Consider the following 24,207-nt stretch of genomic DNA (forward strand, 5'->3'; position numbering starts at 1 on the left):
AAATTTTAAGAGCAGAAAAAGCCCCAATAGTTTGAACATAATACCCTCAGTTGTTCTTGGGATACTGCTGAGATGCCTTATTGGGAATTAGCATTAACACAGTGCATTTTGATTTAATCTTATGGCAAAATTTAGTTTTTAAACATAAAGTCAAATGGGAGGGTGGGCGTGGGAGGGGGATTAGTTTTCCTCCAATAACTTTTGACTATTAAAAAGGGCATCAGCCCTTTTTATTTTCAATCGAATGAGCCCTTTTCGAAGTTCCTACGACAGCTCCTTTGATACAAAGTGCCCTGGTCTAAACAACAACAACAACAAAAAAAAACATTATATCCACATCGATCTTTACCATAAAAATATCAAGCCTTGCAATTACTTTCGACAATTAAAAAGGGCACTAGGCCTTTCGAATTCCAATCGAATGAGCCTTTTTCGAGTTTCTACGGCAACACTTCCTATAAACACCTTATATGACCCAAGGGCATAAATTACAACTCTTACCCTAAGGGCTGTGAGGGTGGTTGTCATCCTCTAAGACCTAATTTCCAGAACTTTCAACTACGTTACACAAAATGGCTATCTCAAAATTCTGATTGGATGCGTCTGGGAAAATGGCGGGCGTGAGAGGGGCGTTAGTCTTTCTCCAATCTCTTTCAACTATTAAAAAGACCTTTCAATTTCCAATCAAATGAGCCCTTTTGAAGTTTCTAAGACAACACTTTCAATAAAAACCTTATATGCCCCAGGGAATAACTTACAACCAGAGGTGGGGGCCCTGAGGGTTGGGTGGGGGGGTTGTCATCCTCACAGACCTGATTTCCAGAACTTTTTACTACGTTGAACAAAATGGCTAGCTGAAAATTTTGATTGGATGTGTTTGGGGTAATGGTGGGAGTGAGAGAGGGGTTAGTTACCGTCCAATCACTTTAAACTATTAAAAAGGGCACTATCTCTCTCAATTTCCAATTGAATTCCCTTTTGAAGTTTTTACGACAACTCTATCATTAAAAACCTTATATGCCCCCTGAGCATAACTTACAACCTTTGCCCTGGGGACTTTTGGGGGTTTGTCATCCTTAAATACATAATTTCCAGAGCTTTCAACTACGTTGAACAAAATGGCTATCTCTAAGCTTTGATTGAATGTGTTTGGGGAAATGGAGGGCGTGAGAGGGGGGTTAATTACTCTCCACTCACTTTCGACTATTAAAAAGGGCAATTTCAATTTATAGTCAAATGAGCCCCTTTTGAAATTTCTACAGCAACTTTCTATATAAACCTTATATGCCCCCAGGGCACAAATTACAACCTTTGCACTGAAAGCTCTGATGGGGTTTTTATCCTAAAAGACCTAATTTCCAGAGCTTTCGACTACGTTGAACAAAATGGATATCTCAAAATTTTGATTGGATGTGTTTGGGGAAATGGTGGGCGTGAGAGGGGGGTTATACGCCCATTTCAATAGAAACCTTATATGTCCCCAGGGCATAACTTGTAACCCTTGCCCTGAAGACTAGGGGTGTTGCGTCCTGGTCAAAATTATAGTTTCCTGAACTTTAAAGTTCGTGGAACAAAATGCATATCAAGAAATTTGGATCGGATATGTGTAGGGTCATGGTTGGTGTTGAGTAGATCTTTTGTAACTTCCGATCACTTTTGACTATTATAAAGGGCACTAGCCATTTCAATTTCCAATCGAATGAGTCATTTTTGAAGTTTCTACGACGACGCGTTCAGTAAAAGCCTTATATGCCCCCTGGGCATAACTTACAACCCTTGCCCTGAGGGTTTTGGGGGAGTGTCCTCCTCAAAAACATAATTTCTATCTGGAAATCCACAACACGGAATAAAGTGGCTATCTAAAATTTTGATTGGATTTCTTTGGGGAAAAGGTGGGCGAGAGAGGGGGGGCTAGTTGCCCTCAAATCACTTTGGACTATTAAAAAGGGCATTAGACCTTTGAATTTCAAATCGAAGTTGTTTATTGTTTAAAGTTCAGGAAAGGTCTACCCATTTCATACGAAAACATTGATTGAAAACGAAAGTAGTCTTATCTAGAAAATAAATATCGCAGAAAATAAACATCACGACGTGAAAAAAAAATGATAAACCATCCAGTGGTAGATCCAGAGGGGGGGGCGAGGGGTGCCCCCCTATAGTAGTCTAAAGTAGTGTAATTTACATAATTAACGCAAGTTTGCATTAATTAAACTTGCTCCTAACGTAAGTTTGTCGGATCAACCTATTTTGCGCCCCCCCCCCCTAAGAAAATCCTGGATCCGCCCCTGAAACCATCACACCTATTCCACCAGTTATTAGAAGAAGAAAAAATTCCTTATTTTCACAAATTTCATCAACCCCCCACCCCCTTTTTTATAAAATCTTACATAGGCCGATCACTTGAGTCCACTGTATGTAAATAATAGATTTATATAAATTTAGTCATACCTGTGAGATGGGACACTTGCAAACCACTTGGCTGGCTCACCAAGTTTTTTTCTGCTTTCGCAATTACGAATAATGCACTTTGTAACCATTTCTCATTGATTGACGAAAAAGCACTAACCTGATAATGCAGAAATAAGTGCGAGGAGCTTTTTGTTCACACCGAGAATGAAGACCAGAAATGATCTGCGATAAACTTACTGGATAATTCTATAAACTGTGCTGGAAATCAACTACGCTGAACAAAATGGCTATCTCAAAATTTTGATTCGATGTATTTGGGGGAATGATAGACGGGGGGGGGCGGCTAGTTGCCCTCCAATCACTTTCGACTATTAAAAAGGGTACTAGCCCTTTGAATTTCCATTCGAATGAGCCTGCTTTTAAGTTTCTACGATAACATCGTCTATAAAAACCTTATATACCCCTAGGCCATAACTTAACCCCTCTGCCCCGTGCGTTGTGAGGGAGTGTTCTCCTAAAAAGTGTATTTTCTATCTGAAAAACCACCCTGCTGAACAAGCTGGCTATCCCAAAATTTTGTTTGGATGTGTTTGGGGGATTGATGGGCGGGGGGGGGGGCTATTTGCCCTCCAATCACTTTCAACTATTAAAAAGGGCAAGAGCCACTCCCATTTCCAATCGAATGAGCCCTTTTCGAAATTTCTACGACAACTCCTTCGATACGAAGTGCCCGGGTATGGAGAAACCATAAACCCATTGTGCCCACATCGTTCTTTACTTAGGCAGCGCTAGCGCGCTGCCTATGATAAGTTGCCTCTGGTATATCGTTGTAATGTGAAACCCTTTTTTAGACTTCGTCTCGTTTGCATCCCCATTCTGAACAAAAAGTGCTATTTTTAGTGTCACGTGGCACTTGCAAAATCGTGAATTTCATAAAAAACACGTAGATATGAGAAATAGCTTTCAAATGAGCCATTAAACATCTCACTTTGATAATGGTGTTCTAGTAATCCGCTAGTCCGGGAAGAAAAAAAAAGAAAAGAAAACGAGAAACAGATCAGTGCTACCCATGCAAAAAAATTAATTTTCCCTACTGTTCAAGGTGGGGGACTGTAATTTTCCTATACAAGGTTTTCAATCATGCTAATTCCATTGGTGTACTTTTCATTTTTGATCAGACACCATTTTCAAGGGGTTTCAGGTTTTTTTCCAAATCATCTGAAATTTTTTTTTCGCAGTAAACTTTTACTTTTAAGATGAACTGAAACAATAGTTACCATCCCTGAATAATTGTCAAATGGATTTTTTTTATTAGGCAGCTCGTTCAAAACGCGTTTTTGACTTTCTGTTTCTAGGGGATCTGGTTTGCTCTTTACTAGGTTGGAGCTACTGCTACAACCACGAGTACAAATCTTCAAACTCAGCAACAATGTTATTATCAATGTCTCTATCAGATTCAGTTGTTCTTATCATCGACGATATCTTTACATATGTTTCCAGCCTTTAGCACTACTGGTCTTCACAAATGAAGAAGTAGTGTTGCAGCAAATATAGGCATGGATTGGTAGTACTTCAAATGTGGAAACTCCATACTGTTCCAGCGATGTAATGTATAAGGATAAGCTCATGGTTTACAAAAACTCCAAAGGACATCCGCAACTCAATGGCACTAAGTTGTGTGAATCTCCTACCAGCAAAACATGTACATTCATAACTACTAACTGAACCATTTGGAGCTTGTACCCAGCGTCACTGCCTACCGTCGCATATAGTAGAACGAATATACTGACCAGTTCATGTGTACAGGACTTCAATTTCTGGTATCAATAATTCGGTCAGACCACAAGAGAAGTTTATTCCTCGTAGCAAATAGCTTCCGATCTTCAGGTTGACAGACCTTTTAAATAAAATATACAATCAAAATTATATTTCCATTTTGACTTCTGTGATATCCTTGTTGTGAAAAAAAAACCACGGCTCTGATCCCTGCTCCACACTTTTTTCTGTTTGCTCTTCTTTGCACATATTGCAGATGACATCGGGGGAGCTGAAATCGAATATACTGAATGAACAAGTGGACTGGAAAATCACCACAAGTTTTGGTTTTACCAAGGTACAAAATTTGTGCGATGACTGTGCCATCCAAAATCCTTTCCGTTTCGATCAAGAGGACAGCTTCACTTATCTAGGTAGTATTATTAGTAAGAATATTAGTAAGAATATAACAAATAAGTAAGGTGTAGAGAAAATGTTAGAAGCAGAATAGCCAAGACCCAAGGTGTGTTTTCACAGCTGAAGAAAGTTTGGAAGAATAGGAAGATAAGTCAGCGAAGCAAGATTAGAATATCGGAAGCTACAGTGATGGCAGTGCTTAAGTATTGTTCTGAAGTGTGGGCGCTCCGAAAAACAGAGGAGGATTTGCTAGATGTTTTGCAGAGAAATCGCCTATGGATTGATTTGGACCGCGAGTTAAACGGAGCTGAAATAGATAGTGGTAACTCTAAAAATTTTCTATACCTTGAAGCAGCAGAGGAATGAGATTGAATTTTGGGCTAAGTCAGAGTTCCCCTTCACTTGTAAGCTCGACAGGACCTAATTTTCATGGTAGTGTCCTAGGTCCATGGTCCAAGTTTTCAGGTTCGTAGACCTAAATTGATTTTTTTTTTTTTCTGCCAAACCTCTTGCTAAGACACTACGATGACGGCAAACGTCATTTTGATGACGTAGCTGTGAACTGGTTTGGATGGTACTGGTTGTTGAACACGGCTTGAATTTACCGACTCTAATGTGTCAGAAAAATTATTTCATTTATTTATTTTTTCTCGCGACGTTATGTGATCTTTAGGTGACGATGTTGTGATCTGCGAATAAAGTGATATGATCTGTGCAGTCATCAGCATTTTTGTCTATTTAAAGAATTTTTTACGCTCTTAAGACCACATTAGAATTTTTCCAACAATTCACAGCGTTAAACGACGTTTTAATGTCGTCGGAGTCATTAGTTTTTTCGCTATCAGGATTATTCAGCCTAGTCAAAATATTATAAAGTCCAACAAATTTCCTGCTTTTTTTCAAACATTTAACGACTGTTTTGATTTCTGAAGCTTAGCCACCCCTCTAAAGCTTTTTTCTCCATTCCCATGATACGAGTGATTGGGCCTATTTCAAATTTTTGTGAACCTGTCTTAGAGCAACCTTTCCTTAGCCCAGTATAATTAAAAGAATTATAAAAATGAAATAGTAATAATTACAGCAATTTAGAGGATAACCTTCTATTATGGTGCAAATTTTTATGTCTGATTTAAACTTTCAATTTTATAAGTATTTATATTATACTACTACAACTGCTAACAACTCACTGTAGCACCAAGCCGCATACACACTACACATGCGTATTATACTAATATATACAAATGTTTGTGCAATTATACACCATGCATATATTGGTGAATATTATATATATATATATATATATATATATATATATAAATATATATATATATCTATCTATATATATATATCTACATATATCTATATATATCTATATATATATATATATATATATATATATATATATATATATATATATCACTATATATATATATATATATATATATATATATATATATATATATATATATATATATATATATATATATATATATATATATATATATATATATATATATATATATATATATATGCTTACGTTACGGTAATTATACTACGATAATTATCAAATAATTTTATGTTAATTATGCGCAATTAATTTGTATCTTGAAAAGGTGTGAGAAAAATGTATTTGTATTTTTTTTTCCTCTGGCGGTAAAGGTTTTTTCTCAATCATCACTTTTTTGTCTTATCTGATATTCATATAGGGCCGTTTTGTCGAGTAATAGCTATTTGGATTACCACGGACTCTAGGGTCTATAGCATGTTGTATTTGTATCATACATATTTTCTAGGATAATTAAAAAAAATGCAAGAAGAAAATAAAAAAAGTGCATGGCTTTCGTAGGAAAAATTTGGCGATTTTTTTTCAACTTTTATGATTTTTGAATAATGTCCCAAGTGTTTTTTTTTTTTTTTTCTAGAACCCATAGTGACAATATCTATGGATTTTATCATTTATGTATAACAAAACTTTCATGATTTTAAATAAAATTGAAATAATATTCGAAAAACTTACCACATCAGACGCTGAGTCAAACTCTTGAAACTCTATGCTTTCTAATGCCATCCACTTAAGAGGGAAAATCTCCCCATTTTCCAAAACTTCATAATCATAGAAAAAGAAGTCTTTTGACAAAGCCCCGTCGCTAAGTTTTATCACCATTCTCTCGTTAAGCCTACAAAGCAAAAATAATTGGAGAAAAGATTAACTTGTGGTGTTTCTTATGATACAAAGAAAACTTAGAGAAAATAATTACTAAAATGACCCTTATCCCATAATAATCAATATATTGAATACTACTTTCACAATTTAATAAATAATTGGAACGTTAATATAATTGGGAAATACATTTTTTGTAGCTTATAATCCCCGCCCTCCATTCCCGTGATTCTAAAATTAAATACCGAAAAATGTTTAGGAGATTTAAAAGAGAATTACGATTCAGAAAGTATATAATTAAACGAATCAAAAGCGAGAAAAACTATAAATTTAAGCTTTAAAAAAAAACAAATACTTTTAATATAGTTTTCTGAAAAAATTGAAGCAACGGATAGTTAATTACAGAGGACAATTAATAAATGCAAATTTGATTATGTCTACAGCAGATCTCTTCAACGCGTAATATGAGGCCAACATGAAATTCTACCATTTGAAACTAGAATTACCCTTTGAAGTTTTCTAACTCACATAAAAAATATTTTAACCAAAAATGATCACCATTAGCCCATACAGTTTTTAGTGAATTTCATTTTAAACCATACTTTTTTTCAGTTTCTACTAAACAGCTTTAGCCTATGAGGGCTTATAGCCCTTAATTTTTCTTATTTTCTGGTCAAAAATGCCTGAATTTTAATACCAGTGGCACTATATCTAGTGTCTTGTTTAATTACGAACGAATGTTATTTTTAACTACGAAAGAAAAAATGTTGTGTTTTTCTTTTTTCCTAGTATTTAAATTTATTATAATACGAAAAATTATAGTTTTAAAGTTGAATATTTTTATAAAACCAAATTCAACGCTTATGCCTAACTAAATTGGTTTTTGGATTAAAGATTTATTTTATCTCCTATCGTGTCCTGAGTTTGACTAAATCTTCGCTGAGAGTATTTAAAATAGAAAAATATGAGCCCGTTGGTAATCTTAAGTGATTTCATTCCCCAATTACTTTTCAAAACGTTTGACCGTAATTTCACTGTTTTAAGCAAGCACAACCAAATCAGCCTCAAAACAGTTTATTCTAAAAAATGTTCAACTTTCTCTGCCATTAATCTTATTATTTTCTGAATCATTAAGATACAAAAGAAAAGCTAAACTTTAGCTTCAAGAGCAAAAGGCTGAAGTGGTGACAGCCCTTTTGAGACAAACCTCTGAAAAAAAATTTAAGGATCGAACTTTTTTCAGCTTGAAGTGAGAAGTCATTCCAATCAGTACGGAACGGGGGGGAAATTTATCCCCTAACTACCCTTTTTATACTAATCAGGTTTTGAACTATGCTTACAGTATCAATTTTGAGGCATTGAACTTTTCCTCAAATTGCGGAGAATTTTTGTATATAAAATCGAGGATTACGGATCAAACGGCTGAAAATTTTGACAGCTCTTTTGAGACAAGACGCTAAAAAAAAACTTTAAAGCTCAAACTTTTTAAGCTTTCCGTGCGAAGTCTTTCCAATCTTTACAGAGCGGGAGGGCTATTTTTCCCCTAGGTCCCCTTTCTTTGCTAGAAAATATTCGAACTATGTGTACAGTGTCAGTTTTGAAGTCATTGCAGTTCTCCTCAAATTGCGGAGCGATTTCAAATGTAAAGCTAAAGATCACACTAATATGATTTTTAAGGGGATATACCGGTCATCGACAATAGTTATCCCAGAAATCCTGATTCTTAAAAAAAAAAAAAAAAAAAAAAAAAAAAAAAAATGAATAACTATGAATATGAATAACTATCTAGAAAGAAATAGGGACTCAGCTATTGTCAGAGTGACAGTGTCAAAAGCGTTGTTGTCGCAAAATGGAGACAAGATACATTGAAATAACTTTTTAAGCTAATGACATTCTTAAAAGAGCAGACCAATATAACACATCACTAAACTACCATTCTTTAAGAAAGAACACAATTTTCCACTAAAATTGACCAAATGCCATATTCTGTTTTAAGATTTGCCATTGTGTTTTAGACATCAAAATTCAGACAGAACACCTTACCATAGAACACTTTTGTCCTAAAATCGACCAAATAAAATCTTCTGTATAAGGATAGCCATTCTTTTTAAGACATAGAAAGGCCGTAAACAAATATGCCAGTTTCCGTGGATACAATCCGTTCGCGATTTTTGCTATTAAGCACCGTGTATTATAGTTTATGGTTTATATAGGAAAGGAGAACTTTTAATAGACAGAAACAAACAATTCAAACAATAAGGCTTTTACATGGAATAAAAAATTGATTGTACTTTAAAAATAATTTGTTTTAATTAAACAAGGTTTTTAACCACATTAATTTCCTGTAAAATGAGCCATTGAACAACTCTCTACGATGTTCCATTCCCAAGCTATCTGTAAGGGGGAAAAAAGAAGAAAAAAACAAAAGATGCCGTTTAGGCAGAATGCTGTAGTAGCTGCCACTTTTCTTGATTTTCAAGCCAATATATCGCCCTTGTTGTTCAAACCAAGGGACAGAAAGTTTCCTATATAGGGGTTTCGGACAAGGCGGTTCTAATGGTGTGCTTTTTCTTTTGATCGACTCTATTTTTAGGAGTTAAGGGTTATTATATTTCTTAACATTGGACGTGATCGTCTCTTACTAGGTTGCTAGCTACCGCTGCAACCTGGATAATTAGGGGAGACTGGGGCACCTCCGTGCACTTTTTAATCAAAGTTACCTGCTTCGGCTTGTGCGCGCTATCGGGACTTCTTATTTGGCACCAGCATAGCTTAGCCACTTGGACAGAGCCTGGACAGAGTTAAAGCGAAAATATGCAAGCGCTGCTAAGTAGTTGACGTTTTCCCTGGGTCCACAAAATGTTCGAAACTGCCCCTATATAGGGGCAGCTTTGCACAGGTGTGGGGTAGCTCCGGACATGCTTTCAGATACTGTATTCTTCAGATATAGGATACAAAAGTAAATAGAAAAGAAAAAAGGTTCATAGTTATCAAACTTAAATCACTCAGCGGATATGATCCAACCAAAGACCTGCAAAAACATAAGTAGCTTGGACCCGAGCAGTTCCACCGTGTCGAGTCACCTCCAGCTTCTTCACGACATCTTCAAACGACACCGATGCCTTGTCTTCAATATCAGGAAAGTGAAATCGATCAGAGTCTTTCTTCTCCGTAGAAAAGAAACCTGAAACTCCCTGTTCATAATATCAGTCTCCAAGATCTTTGCTGCATAAAGAACAAAATCTTTCTTAAGTTGAAACCTCACTAGCACAAATTCGTCAACCTTGATCTCTTTCTGGAATGAATGAAACTTCACTTTCAGTTTCAGGTATTTCACAGTCTGACCCTGCATGGAGGCTTTCTTATCTGAAGAGTCATGGAAAGAGATTTCCGAAGGGGAGGAAGGTTCTCTTATCGTTGACAACTCTTGCTCCTTGCTCTTTGCCAGTTTTACTCTTTTCCTACCAGTCTTCTTTGCTGACTTTGCTTGTGCTCTTTTCTCCAGATCTTCTTTCTCTGGCGTATCCGTTAAAATTCTCGCTTTGCCAACTCGAGCCCTATTCACAGTTAGCTTTCTTGGTTTAGCCTTCGGGAATGGAAAAATGTCTTCTGGATTGACATCATGTTTGGGCCTCTGGTGGTTGCTCTAAGGCCGAGCGAATTCAGGACAGGGTCAGCAACTGCTTCCAAAGTATTCCTAGACTCTACCCTATCAGTTACTTCTCCAGCGGTGTTTGGTCTGTCTGAGACCTTAGCGGCGATGAAGTCTGCATCAGTGAACGCTGATCTTGAGAATGGCCATATTCCTGGTTTTGAAAAGCCCGATGTGATGTTGTTCGGAGTAAACGCTAGGGATAAGCTTGACCAACTAGGTTTGCGGTGTGAGTTATTTGAAATCTTTCGTGTGGATGGTTTGTTTGCCACTCGCCGAACTTAGCCCTCAGATACGCCTTGAACGGGCCATAGACAGATATATCTAAGGGCTGCATTTTGTGGCTGCAGTGTGGCGGAAATGTGAGAAGCACTACTCCATTCTCTTTTGCATATAGAACTGCCTCCAAATAAATATGGCTTTCATGGTTATCGAGGATGAGCAACACCGGATTCTCCTTGTCGCATCGAGTGTGCTTGACGAAGTGCTTCATAACTTCTAAGAAGTTCGGTCCAGTCATCCAACCAGACTGGAAAGCTAACCCAAGGCTACCAGGTGGGCTCCATGGAGCATGTGTGTCTCTGAAGTGCACGCGTGGGAACACAAACGCTGGGGGACGGTGTTCCCGATGGCATTAACGATGCAACACACTGTAACTAACTCCCCCCGCTCAGCAGCAACGGCCTTGCCCACTTGCTTTATACCAGATTTCGCTATGACTTTAGGGCTATCCATGACAGTTGTTACTCCGGTTTTCACAGTTCGTGGGTTGTACACTCGTTCAGGTGTGAAGCGGTGCCGATTGTATAAAGCTTCAAGATTATTCATGAACGAGTTTACATTGAAGGGATTGAATCCTGAAGCCCCGGCCAGGCTGGTGTTCTCAGGTTTCCGAAGACTCACTCTTGGATGACGCTTCACAAATCCATATGACCAGTCATATGTGGCGGCACACTTTTCATCCCAGTTCTTGGGATAAGAGACCCCCATCTTCACTGCATATTGATATGCCAGCTTCTGGAGTTTGTGCTAAAGTCAAACCATAGTGAAGTTCGCAGGAACGAAGTTGTTGCAAGTCTTAAGTTTTTCCTCTTGATCGTCAGTGAAAACCTGACGGGTGGAATACTTTCCTCGTTTCAAATTGGCTGATCTGGCTATTCCTTCATCCACACTAGTCTCGTTGGCTGATTCTGACCTCTTCTAAGCGATCAAATAATGTTGAAGCAGCTATTCCATGGGTCTTGGCCGCTTTTCTGACCGAATCTCCATCTTGTATGGCTTTTAGCCCTTTGTTTGATAGCTTCTTCGTTTGGCTCGACCTATAGGATATAATTTCGCACCATTTCTGAAAGAAAAATGCTGCCTTCAGTAAAACTCAGTTATTAAGCACTTACTAGGTGCTATAATACCAATAATTTATTTTTAACCCGCGTCATAACAAGTTATGACACTTGTGGAGTAACACAAGGAAAAAAAAAAAAGACAAAAGAGAAAATGAAATAAAGTACACTACAATGAAATTAACCGAACAGACGGACCAAAGGATGATGAGGCGAAAAACGACAAAAAGCTGAATCCGACAGCCTTCCATGCAGCACGGCCAGTCCTTTGCTGTTATATCAGGGTCTTCAAACTTACGAGTTATCTTACCATTACTATGCCAGGGGGGAGATAAAGTAAAAATTTACAATATCTGAAGTAAAAAGACCGGATCTGCTTAACATCTTTTTTCTTAAGAAGGGGATCAAAGACCAGAAAGATAAAGGACAGGAAATGATCACAGAATGTAGAATATAGCCTACCCAATCGCACGTCTATTATACTTCCCTCGATTGGCAACAATCTTAGAATATCCCATTTGAATTTTCTTTTGAACATCACGAACAGTGCACTGCCGCAAGCTAGAAATTGAATTAGTAACAGTAATACCCAACCACCGAAAGGCGGAAACAGAGGGCATAGAAAAACCGCGACAACCATGGGAACATTAGAGGAAGTCGGACCATTAAAAACTAGAAACTCGCATTTCTCAACATTAAGAGAAAGACTCAATCTTAGAAAATAAACGTGAAACTTCTGAGACCATAAAAGAGAGACCTATGCCTAGCTCTACATAAAAAAGTAGAAGATCATCCGCATAAGCAAAAGATAAGAAACATCTGAAAGTCCAATGAAATATTTTGATTCTAATTTCGTCTAATATACCAGAAATACACATTTTGAATATACTAGGTGATAAAACCCTCCCTGTTTCACACCCGGACGCACACGGACAAAATCTAAGGAGGTCCAGATTTATTAATTCGGAGGAAAGAATTCTCATACTCAAAAACGAAGAAGAAAATAACTGAAAGATTTACACCATTATTAAAAAAGGATAGCAAAAAAAGCCTGACTATGGACTACACTGTCAAAAGCTTTAGAAAGGTCCAAAGTGCACATATAAAGCGGCGACCCCTCGGCCAGGCTATTCTTAAGGGGCGGAAGAAAGAACACGGTGTGCATGTTGACAACCAATACCAGATTGAAACCCAAATTGATTCTGATCCGAAATTTATATTTTCTATTTAAATGAGGAAGTAAAATATATTCGAGGATTTGTACTCAAGTTACACGCAGTGGTTATAGGGCGATAAGATGAACAATGAGAAGGGAGTTTTCCTCGTTTTAATATTGAGGTGACAGTTCCACAAAGAAAGCTATCCGGAACCAGCGAAGATGTTAAACACATTTGGAACAACAACTGCAAAAATGAAATAAAAGAACAACACACTTTTGGATTTATATTATTTGCACTAATACCATCAATATCAACGGATGAAGATTTCAGTTGCTTAATTGCACTTTCAACAGCAGCTACTGATACTGGAATAACATGGCCCTGATGAAGCGAAGGCGGAAGAATTTTAGAAAGTAACCGAGAATAATGTGACTGCACGAAAAAGTTAATTTTGGAAAAAATTGACGAATAATAATCATACCAAGCTGAACTAGAAATCGAATCACCTTTATGAAGATCACTTTTATCCAGCTTCTAGAATTAATCAATTTAGACCAATCATTCTTAGATGTTGGAAATTCCATACCCTTATAACGAATGGATTTAAGGTACTTTTATATTCATTCTTTTGTTTTCTGCTTTATATCCGCAACAGACCCCGACGCAGGTCTACCACAATCAACCCAAATTCGCAACCAAAGTTTTGCCTTATTTTTATAATTCTTTAATTCAGGATCGGCAGCCCATATAGATTTTCGCGTGTTTAATACGAATACGCTCTTTCGGGAACCGCAATTTTTTCAGCTTCTTTCATACATCTAATTATATCATCAATCCTTCCTTTCCTTTTAAAAATGAAAGAAAAAACACCAATGGCTGCTCAAATCATCGGGGCACCTCCGGACAGTGTCCAAACCTGCCCCAAAAAAATTGTCCGGAGGTGCCCCTAAGGAGCCTTTCAGAAGAAAAGAGTCATAACCAAAGAACACCTAGAGTTACGTCAATCTTATGTAGAGGAAGCATATTTGGGTTCGTTTTGCTTGTTCCTAGAACATTACATTAAATGTATCTATAAAACTTACCTCTCTATTTCACTTTTATCATCACGCGAAACAATTGGCAGCTGTATCTTTAAAGTCTTATTACCGACTGACTCACTGCTATGCTATTTGATGGAAGTGCTATCTTGCCTCCAAGATGAACAGTAAAATGGCACATCTTTGTGATTTTTTTCCAATTTTTCCGCTAGATAGCAAAGCCAACAGGTTCGATGTCTGGAGGTGCCCCGTGTGCGGAGGTACCCCAGTCTCCCCTACAAACAGGAAAAAGCCTATGGCCTTTTTTAACTGGAATAGTAAGAGACGACCTGACGATTATGACTATTATACGATTGTGACGTCATTCATCAATCTTTAACATGAAATATGAAGTTTTTCATAATAAAATTGATTCAATTTTATAAATAATTTATTTTAATTAAAAAGGAGAACCTTTAATAGACAGAAACAAACAACTCAAACAATAAGGCTTTTACATGGAATAAAAAATTGAGTGTATTTTAAAAATAATTTGTTTTAATTAAACAATGTTTTTAACCACATTAATTTCCTGTAAAATGAGCCATTGAACAACTCTCTACGATGTTCCATTCCCAAACTATCTGTAAGGGGGAAAAAAGATGCCGTTTAGGCAGAATGCTGTAGTAACTGCCACTTTTCTTGATTTCAAACCCAATATATTTTCTGTTCAAGCCATGGGACAGAAATTTCCTTTGTAGGGGTTTGGGACAAGGCGGTTCTAATGGTGTTTTTTTGTTTTGATCGGACTCTATTCTTAGGAGTTATTGGTTATTATAATATTTCTTAACATTGGACGTGATCGCCTCTTACTAGGTTGCTAGCTAACGCTGTAACGCGGATTAAAGAACAAGGTTAAAACCTAAATAGGTAAGAATTACAATAAAACTGAAGAGGAGTGATGTCCCCCTGAACCAGATACTTTCGATAAAGTTTAATTTACACTTTCCTGAAAGCTTATTAGAATATAACAAATATAGTATATTTACAATTGTTAGGGTGTGGTTGTCACATTGTGTCACAATAAATCTTAACTAAAAATTTGAAAATTTACTTTTCTTTAAAGTGCAAAACATTTTTCAACATAAAGAGCGGGATGAGGAGAAGATGGCACTTAATTTTAAAATTAAGAAAATTCTGTTCATTTTAATTTTCAGAATCACTCTTCAATTTCATGCAGCATTTTTCCTTTAAAGTAAACTATTATTTTAACATCTTTTCTTTTAATGGGAAAGGGCCGTAAACAAATAGGCGAATGAAGAATCAGCATTGGTAAAATTTAGAGCTGTTGGTAAAATACTTCTAAAAGCAATAATTAAATTTCTTGCTTAAATTTTTGGGAAAAAGTGAGAAGAAAGAACATTTTAATGAACTTAGAGGAGGAAAGAGACAAGACTGTATTCAGGTGGAGTTTGCCGATTTCAACCCCCCCCCCTCCTGATAGTTTTTTCCGACTCACGAAAACGTAAACACCCCTCTCCTAAAAAAACCTTCCCCCCACCCCCGAACAAAATCCTGAGTACCCCCTTTGGGAGAGACACATGCATTCCAACTTAATTTTAAGACTTTAGCTCATTAATAATTTGCTTAAAACATGAGATTAAGGTTGTTTCGTGTGGATTCTGTAATTTAAAGGGTTGACACGAAACCACTAATCATGCAAGCCATCTTGTTTTGTTTCAATTTCTCTCTCATTTTTCTGATATTGGCTTTAGTTTGATGAGCTATCCACTTTTAAACTTGGTGCTCAACACAACTCTATAAGATACACATTGAATAAGATCCACTGATTAAGATCCTAACGCAGTAGGCTAAAGTGTATTTTCTTTCATTTCCCAATATCATCATGCTCTTTCTGATATATAATTTTCAATGAGAAAATGTTTTCCTAATAATTGATGCGGAACTTATTTTCTTACTTTCAAAGTTCAGAGGTTTTCCTATTTCAAAAAGAAAGGTTCGTTTGTCTCCCTTATAGACAACTTTATAATTTAATGTTGAAATTTGAAAATTTTCCATTCAAAGAAGGTTTAACCTTTCCTCTTCCAGTAAAGGGGATTACAAAATAATCTAGAATATGAGACTCTTATAATGTGTTAAAAACGTTCGTTAAAATGTATCATCAAAATAATGAGAAGGGAAACATTATAAGTAAAGTTAAAACGAATAACTGTGTTTTATTAAAGCACTTCTACGTAGTTTCTACCTTCAAATCGACATATCTTCGGGTCTCTTCAGTTTTGAACTTAATTTCTTAAAAACTTTGTATTTAATAGATTTAATTATAAACATTTGGCATATATATATATATATATATATATATATATATATATATATATATATATATATATATATATATATATATATATATATATATATATATATATATATATATATATATATATATATATATATATATATATATATATATATATATATATATATATATATATATATATATATATATATATATATATATATATATATATATATATATATATATATATATATAAATATATATATATATGCGCGCGCGCGCGCGCGCGCGCGCGCGCGCGCGCGCGCGCGCGCGCGCGCGCGCGCGCGCGCGCGCGCGCGCGCGCGCGCGCGCGCGCGCGCGCGCGCGCGCGCGCGCGCGCGCGCGCGCGCGCGCGCGCGCGCGCGCGCGCGCGCGCGCGCGCGCGCGCGCGCGCGCGCGCGCGCGCGCGCGCACATATATATATATATATACGTATATATATATATATATATATATATATATATATATATATATATATATATATATATATATATATATATATATATATATATATATATATATATATATATATATATATATATATATATATATTTATATATATATATATATATATATATATATATATATATATATATATATATATATATATATATATATATATATATATATATATATATATATATATATATATATGTTGCCGGGCCCGGCCACCCCATAACAGTTGTTGCACTATTATTATTATATTTTTTAGTCTGCATTTGGACCCCATTTGGGAGATATATTTTCGTGATTATTGTGACCCTTTTGAATACAAGTAAGGTATTTTCATAAACAGTGTACTAGTTTCCGTAACCAGGCAGGGTAGGAATAGAGCTACGAGGTACCCGTCATTATATTACAGGGAGGTTTGTTACCTCCAAGGAGAGTTAGAGATTTTCTAGTCGTAACCCAAGGCGGGTACTCCCGAGTTTAGAAAGTGGCCATTTGGACCACTCGATCGCGTTATCATACCCTGGACAGGTATTTCAAAATCGGGTAGTACCAAACCCGATATTTGCAGAACCGGTGTGGTAGACGCGGCATCACATTATATTTTGGGGCCGTGGCTTTCCCCTCCAATAAGTGGTGAGACCCGTGTATTACAACGCCAGTGGCGTTGTGGCCTACCGGTATAACACTGGTGGCTGAATACCACGAACAATCTTCTAACATAATATTTCGCTCTTCTTCACTTTCATTTTTGACTGGTCCTGATTCTCATCGTCACTTATCTTCCAACCGAAAAATTCTTTACTCTTCACTTCATTTTTGACACGTTCTGATACTCGCTTTCTCGTTACTGCTTGTAATTCTCGCAGTGCTCATCTTCTAACCAAAAATTTCTTTGTTCTCTCTGTGGCATATTTTTTAACCGTATATTTCTTTGTTCCTCACTTTTATTTTTAATTCCTTCTAGTCCTCGTTGTTGCAGGTCTTGAAACTGCATATTTCTTTGTTTTTCTGTTTGTTTTCTTTTACTCGTTTTAATACTTCCTATCGTTTATCTTCGAACCGGATGCTTTTTTGTTCTTCACTTTTTGTTTTGACTCGTTGTAATTGTCACTGATGCAGGTATTCTAACTTTATATTTCTTTGTTCTTCATTTTATTATCATTACTTTGGACATTTTTTAAATAATTCCTTTACCTTAGCTGCTTGGATTGGTATTGTCACTTTGGATGGTCTAGGTTGTTCATTCGTCCACTAGGCATTATAAAACTGCTTAAAACGCCTTTTGTAAATAGACCAATTATGTCTTAGGTATTTTATGCTTAGCTATATTTCTTTTGTAATTTTGCATGCGTCATAGATATAAAACGGATAGCAAGGATAGCAATTAGAATGTTAAAAGAGCTTTAAAGGCGTTCCGACTGATATTTTCATTTCTTAGCAACGAATTTATCTGAAAACCAAAAATTTTCTTTTTCAATATATATGCAAGAGGAAATTCTTTCTAGAATTCAAATTGATTAAAAGAGTTTCACTTGACATCCACTCAGGAAAGCTTTGCGGGTATATTCCTTAAAAATCCTTAATTTTATAGCCAAGTTACAAAGTAGCTTTACGTGACAAAAAGTGCTAAAGCTTAAAAGCAAAAAGATGAAATTCGGATTCGTGGGCTGTGGGAAAGGAGATATTCAATGGGAGAATTTTGAAATTCAAACACCCACACGGTGATCAAGAGTGAAATTTAAGCTAGCCCATTCTTATTGGCTAGTAATTGGACGGGAAATTAGCTTTTTGCTCCAAAACCTTTGGAAATGTCTGGAAACAAAATTTATTCTACGATACTTCAGAGAACCAAAGCTCAGGTGAAGCTCAAAGATGTGATTTTGAATTATTAGGTTGCTAATTAATTATTAGTTAATTATTAATTATGAATAACTTACACACAATTTCTAGCCGTCAGATCCTTGTGCACAATTCCTTTTTGATGAAGGTAAAGAAGTGCTCTACCAACTTGGCACGCAATATCAATTAAATCAAACTGGCCAGGAAAGTCGTTGCGTTTCAGTCCCATCTTTTTGTCTGACTGTTTCCATACTGAAGAAATCTTCAATAGTATTTGATTTACTTTGGACGAGAAACCTAAAAAACATGTAAACAAAACAGTAAATTAGAAATTTACAACTCTGTTTTATTTATTAGAAGTTGTCCTTTTGCAGTTTCTATTTAGAAAGCTTCCCGGCGAAATTGTACGGGTCTGTTAATTTTTTTTTTTTTTTTTTTTTTTTTTTTTTTTTTTTTACAGAATTCACATTTCTGAGAATTTTGGCTGTTGGGTACCATTAGCAAATTAAAATTCCCTAAACTACATGTAGTTAACCCCTCTGTGTGGCCTACTTTTACGTTTCAGAGTGCCACTTGTTCTGCCATGAGTGGCGCATTGGCTTATGGCATGTGTACGGTCTGGAAAGTTTGCAGCTCCTCGTCTTAAGCTCAGAGCTAAATATATATATATATATATATATATATAATATATATATATATATATATATATATATATATATATATATATATATATATATATATATATATATATATATATATATATATATATATATATATATATATATATATATATATATATATATATATATATATATAAACCTATGCAAACCTAACATAACCAAATCTAATTTAACCTAACCTGTCATCATCAAACCTTGTATTAAATTGAAAAATTTTGCATAGGTTTTTAACCCATTTCTGCATTTATAACCAAATTTAACCTAGCCTAATCTAACCTAACCTTATTAGCATAGTCTAACCTAACTTAACTTTAACTTTTACCATCATAGCTTGCATAAGACTGAAAAAGCTGAGTCGCAAAGCTAATTGAATCCAAGCAGAGAGAAAGGAATTTCGAATATTCACCGATCAATGTCAACATTAACCAGATTAAATAAAAAAAACTTTTTTTTAACTGAAAGTAAGAAGTGACATTAAAACTTATAGCGAACAGAAATTATTCTGTATATGAAAGGGGATGTCCCCTCCTCAACGCCCCCCTCTTTACGCTATGGATTACCTTTTTGTCACAACTCTTAATTTTAAAGTAGTAAAAAACTTTAGCGCAAGCAAGGGGAGTTGAGGAGGGAACAACCTTTATCATATACGGAACAATTTCTGATTTTAAGTTTTAATGTCGCTCCTTACTTTCAGTTTAATTTTTTTATTTAATTTCTGAACGTTTTCCAACTAATTCAGGTTCGAATTTAGCTCACCGTATATGAAAAATTAAAATGGAATTTGGATATTAATTTGGGCAAATTTTAACCACGTGTTTATTATTTTTGGCAAAGTTTACCTAGAGGAATAATTTCCTCTAGAAACTTCATCTCCAGAAACAACCCTCCCAATGTGAGAATCTTACCGTATAAAACAAAATTATTTGTGTATGAGGTGGCTGTCTCCTCATTCAATGCCAAGAAATCTGGCTCCTCCTAGGAACTTCTAGTATCCATTCAAATGAGCCCTTTCTCGATATGCTAGGACTATTGGTTAGGTGCGATCACCCCTGGGAAAAACAAACAAACAGACAACATATAAATAAATAAACACCCATTCATGATCAAAAAATAAAAAATTCCACATTTTTGCAGATGGAAGCTTGAAACATCTACATCAGGGTTCATGAATACGCTGAATCTGACGGTTGGATTTTCATTAAGATTCCTTAACTTTTATGAGGTGTTTCCCTCTTTGTCAAAAATGAGTCAATTTTTTTCAGAATCGTAGCTTTTGATGGGTAACATTAAACTTAATGAATTTTATATATTTCAAACCAACATAATAAGCAGATTCTTTATATATATATTAAATAAAAAAAACAAGTTTTTTAAACTAAAAGTAAGGAGCGACATAAAAATTTAAAACGAACAGAAATTATTCCGTATATGAAATGGGATGTCCCCTTCTCAACGCCTCGCTCTTTACGCTAAAGTTTGACTTTTCCACAGCTTTATTTTTTTAAACAATAAAAAACTTTAGCGTAAAGAGCGAGGCGTTGAGGAGAGGACATCCCCTTTGATATATGGAATAATTTCTGTTCGTTTTTAAGTTTTTATGTCGCTCCTTACTTTCAGTGTAAAAACTAGTTTTTTTTATTTAATTTCTGATCGTTTTTTAGTTAATGCAGCTTTTATTTTGGCTCACCGTCATTGAATAAGTAAAACAAAATTTGTATATTAATTTTACTTTTCATTTGCTAAATGACTTTCTCTAAATTTGGTTCTGGCGTAACTTACGTAACGAATTTCTATATTCGTATATTTTTATTACGTATTTTATGGGGTTTGCGCCCTAGTCAATATCTCGCTCTTTACGTTAAATTCAACTCTTTTTCCAAGTCTTTAAGAATACCTCCTTAATCACAAAGGCCGTTAATTATATTAAATATATCTGATCAATGTGCAAAAGAATGTGTTCCCTTATTAATCACACGAAATCGGGAAAAAAGGGGTGTGGGAGGGGGCCAAATTGCCCTCCAGTATTTTTGGTCTCTGGAAAGGACACTAAGGAGTTTACTTTACATTAAAATGAACTCTCTCTTGATGTTGTAGGGCCACGGGGTCGGTACGATTACCCCTTCAAAAAAAAAATAATAAACACGCATCCGTCATTAGTTCTTGCAAAAAATACAAAGTTCCAAAGTATCGAGATATGAGCTTGAAGCCATTGCAAAAGAATTTCCTGATACACTGAATCTGACGGTGTGATTTTCATTAAAATTCTTTCGTTCGTAGAGAAGCCTTTGATGAATAATACTAAACTTAATAAAACGTATATATTTAGAATCAGCGTTATGAGCCTATTCTTTTGACACATTTATTGACAGGAAAATTCTGTTTTTTAAAGTTTCGATTAATATTGAGCCGTATCTGTTTTTTTATGGTTTTTTTTATTACGCATACGTTTTTACGTCTATGAGGGGGTTTTTTCCTTAGCCAATGCAACGCTCTTTGTACTAAAGCAAAAATTTTGTTTAAATCCCAAACCCCTGAATGACAAAGGCTGTTAAATTAGAATAGATAGCTCTTTTTAAATAACTAAAAAAAACTGTAGTTTACAGAATAAGGTATTGACTAGGGGGAGAACCCCTCTACATACGTAGTAAGATCTGTTTATTTTAACTTCTAGTTTTGCATTTTACTTTCAATTGAAAAAACTTGTTTTTTTTTAAATTTAAATTCTGGTCGTTTTTAAATAATGCTAGGAAATCTGGCGCCCCATTCATAGAAACGTCCCTTACCCCAAGGAAACATCCTCCACGTAAAGATTCTCCCAAGTAACCCCCTCCTCCAGCCCCCCCCACCAGAAAAAAATCCTTCCTGAAAATGTCTGTATAGTTCCCAATAACCAATACTATATGTAAACAATGGGCAAAGTTCATAACTTGCAGCCCTTCCTCTGGGAACTTTGGGGGAGTAATTCATCATATAAGACATATTTTTTAGTTTTTCAACTATGTTGAACAAAATGGCTGTTTCAAAATTGTGATCAGGTGACTTTGGAAAAAAATGAGCGTGGGAGGGGATCTAGTTGCCCTCCATTTTTTGGTCACTCAAAAAAGGCACTAGAACTTTTAATTTCCGTTCCAATGAGCCCTCCCACGATATTCTAGGACCACTGGGTCAATACGATTACCCCTGGGAAAAAGAAAAAACAAACAAAAAACAAATAAACACGCATCCGTGATCTTTCTTCTGGCAAAAAAGGGAAAATTCCACATTTTTGTAGATAGGAGCTTGAAACCTCTACAGTAGAGTTATCTAATAGGCTGAATATGATGGTGTGATTTTCATTGAGATTCTATAATTTTTAGGGGGTCTTTTTCCCTTTTTTGAACATCATCCAAGTTTTCTCAGGCGCGTAACTTTTGATGGATAGGATTGAATTTGATGAAACTTATATATTTGAAATCAGAATTAAAATTTGATTCTTTTGATGTATCTATTGGTATCAAAATTCTGTTTTTTAGAGTTTCGGTTACCATTGAGCCAGGTCGCTCCTTACTTACATTAAACTTAAAACGAACAAAAATTATTTCGTATATAGAAGGGACTGTCCCCTCCTCAACGCCTCGCTCTTTACTCTAAAGTTTTTTTTTTGTTTTAAAAACTAAAGTTGTGAGACAGAGTAAAAATTTAGCTTAAAGATCATGGCATTGAGGAGCGGACAACCCATTTCATATACGGAATAATTTCTGTTCGTTTTATGTTTTAATGCCGCTCCTTACTTTGAGTTAAAAAAAAACTTGTTTTATCACTTAATTTCTGAACATTTTTAAACTAATACAGCTTCGATTTTGACTCACCGTAAATGAATAATTAAAAAAAAATTGCATATTAATTTGGCTTTTTTGGCTAAATGGCTTTCTCGAAATTTTACCCTGACGTAACTTGCGAATTAAATTATGTAACGAATTTCTATATTCATATGTTTTTATTACGTATATTGGGGAGTTCGCCCCCTAGTCATTACCTTACTCTTTACGCTAAAGTTCGAATTTTGTTCGAATCACAAACCCTTGAATCACAAAGGCCGATTAATTAGAATAGATAGCTCTTTTGAAAGAACTAAACAAAGTTTAGCGTAAAGAGCGAGGTCTTGACTAGGGGGTGAACCCCCTCATATACGTAATAATTTCTTTTCGTTTTAAGTTTTAATATTGCTCCTTACTTTCAGTTGAAAAAACTTGTTTTTTATTTAATTTATGATCGTTTTTTAAATAATGCAGCGAAATCTGGCACCCGTTTCATAGAAATGTCCTTCCCCCAAGGAAACATTCTCCGTGGACAGATTCTTCCCCTTAACCCCTACTCCAACCTTCCCCCTCCCCCCTCCCCAAGAAAAAGATTCCTCCTGAAAACGCCTGTATACTTCCCAATAACCAATACTATATGTAAACAATGGGCAAAGTTTATAACTTACAGCCCTTCCCCTGGGAACTCTGAGGGATTAAGTCATCCTCAAAGACATATCAATTAAATTTTCGACTATGTTGAACAAAATGGCTATCTAAAAATATTGATTGGGTGACTTCGGGAAAAAATGAGCGTGGGAGGGGGCCCAGTTGCCCTCCAATTTTTTGGTCACTTAAAAAGGGCACTAGAACTTTTAATTTTCCGTTCGAATGAGCCCTGTCACGATATTCTAGGAATACTGGATCGATACGATCACCCCTGGGAAATAAAAAAAATTAAAATAAATAAGAAAAACAATCATCCGTGATCTTTCTTCTGGCAAAAAATACAAAATTCCACATTTTTGCAGATAGGTGCTTAAAACTTCTATAGTAGGATTCTCTGATACGCTGAACCTGATTGTGTGTTTTTCATTAAAGTTCCATGACTTTTAGGGGTTGTTTTCCCTTTTTTTTGAAAATAAGGCAAATTTTCTCAGGCACTTAACTTTTGATGGGTAAAACTAAAC

The 24,207-nt window shown here is 35.6% G+C and overlaps 1 protein-coding gene across 1 annotated transcript in view; it reads right to left on the bottom strand.

Annotated features, from left to right (window-relative positions):
* The window catches only part of LOC148941206 (inactive tyrosine-protein kinase RYK-like), a 180,381-nt gene that overhangs the window by 13,695 nt on the left and 142,479 nt on the right, over positions 1 to 24,207 (bottom strand). Inside the window, exons 9-10 of the mRNA XM_089104119.1 lie at positions 18,660 to 18,858; positions 6,599 to 6,758 (exon numbers count right to left, since the gene is read on the bottom strand). Of these exons, the coding sequence (XP_088960245.1) occupies positions 6,599 to 6,758; positions 18,660 to 18,858 (359 nt within the window). The remainder of the gene's footprint in view (positions 1 to 6,598; positions 6,759 to 18,659; positions 18,859 to 24,207) is intronic.

Source organism: Artemia sp. Qi Xiang Cuo, chromosome 18 (genome assembly GCF_049724085.1).
Source record: "Artemia sp. Qi Xiang Cuo chromosome 18, ASM4972408v1, whole genome shotgun sequence".
In the NCBI taxonomy this organism is placed as follows: Eukaryota; Metazoa; Arthropoda; class Branchiopoda; order Anostraca; family Artemiidae; genus Artemia; species Artemia sp. Qi Xiang Cuo.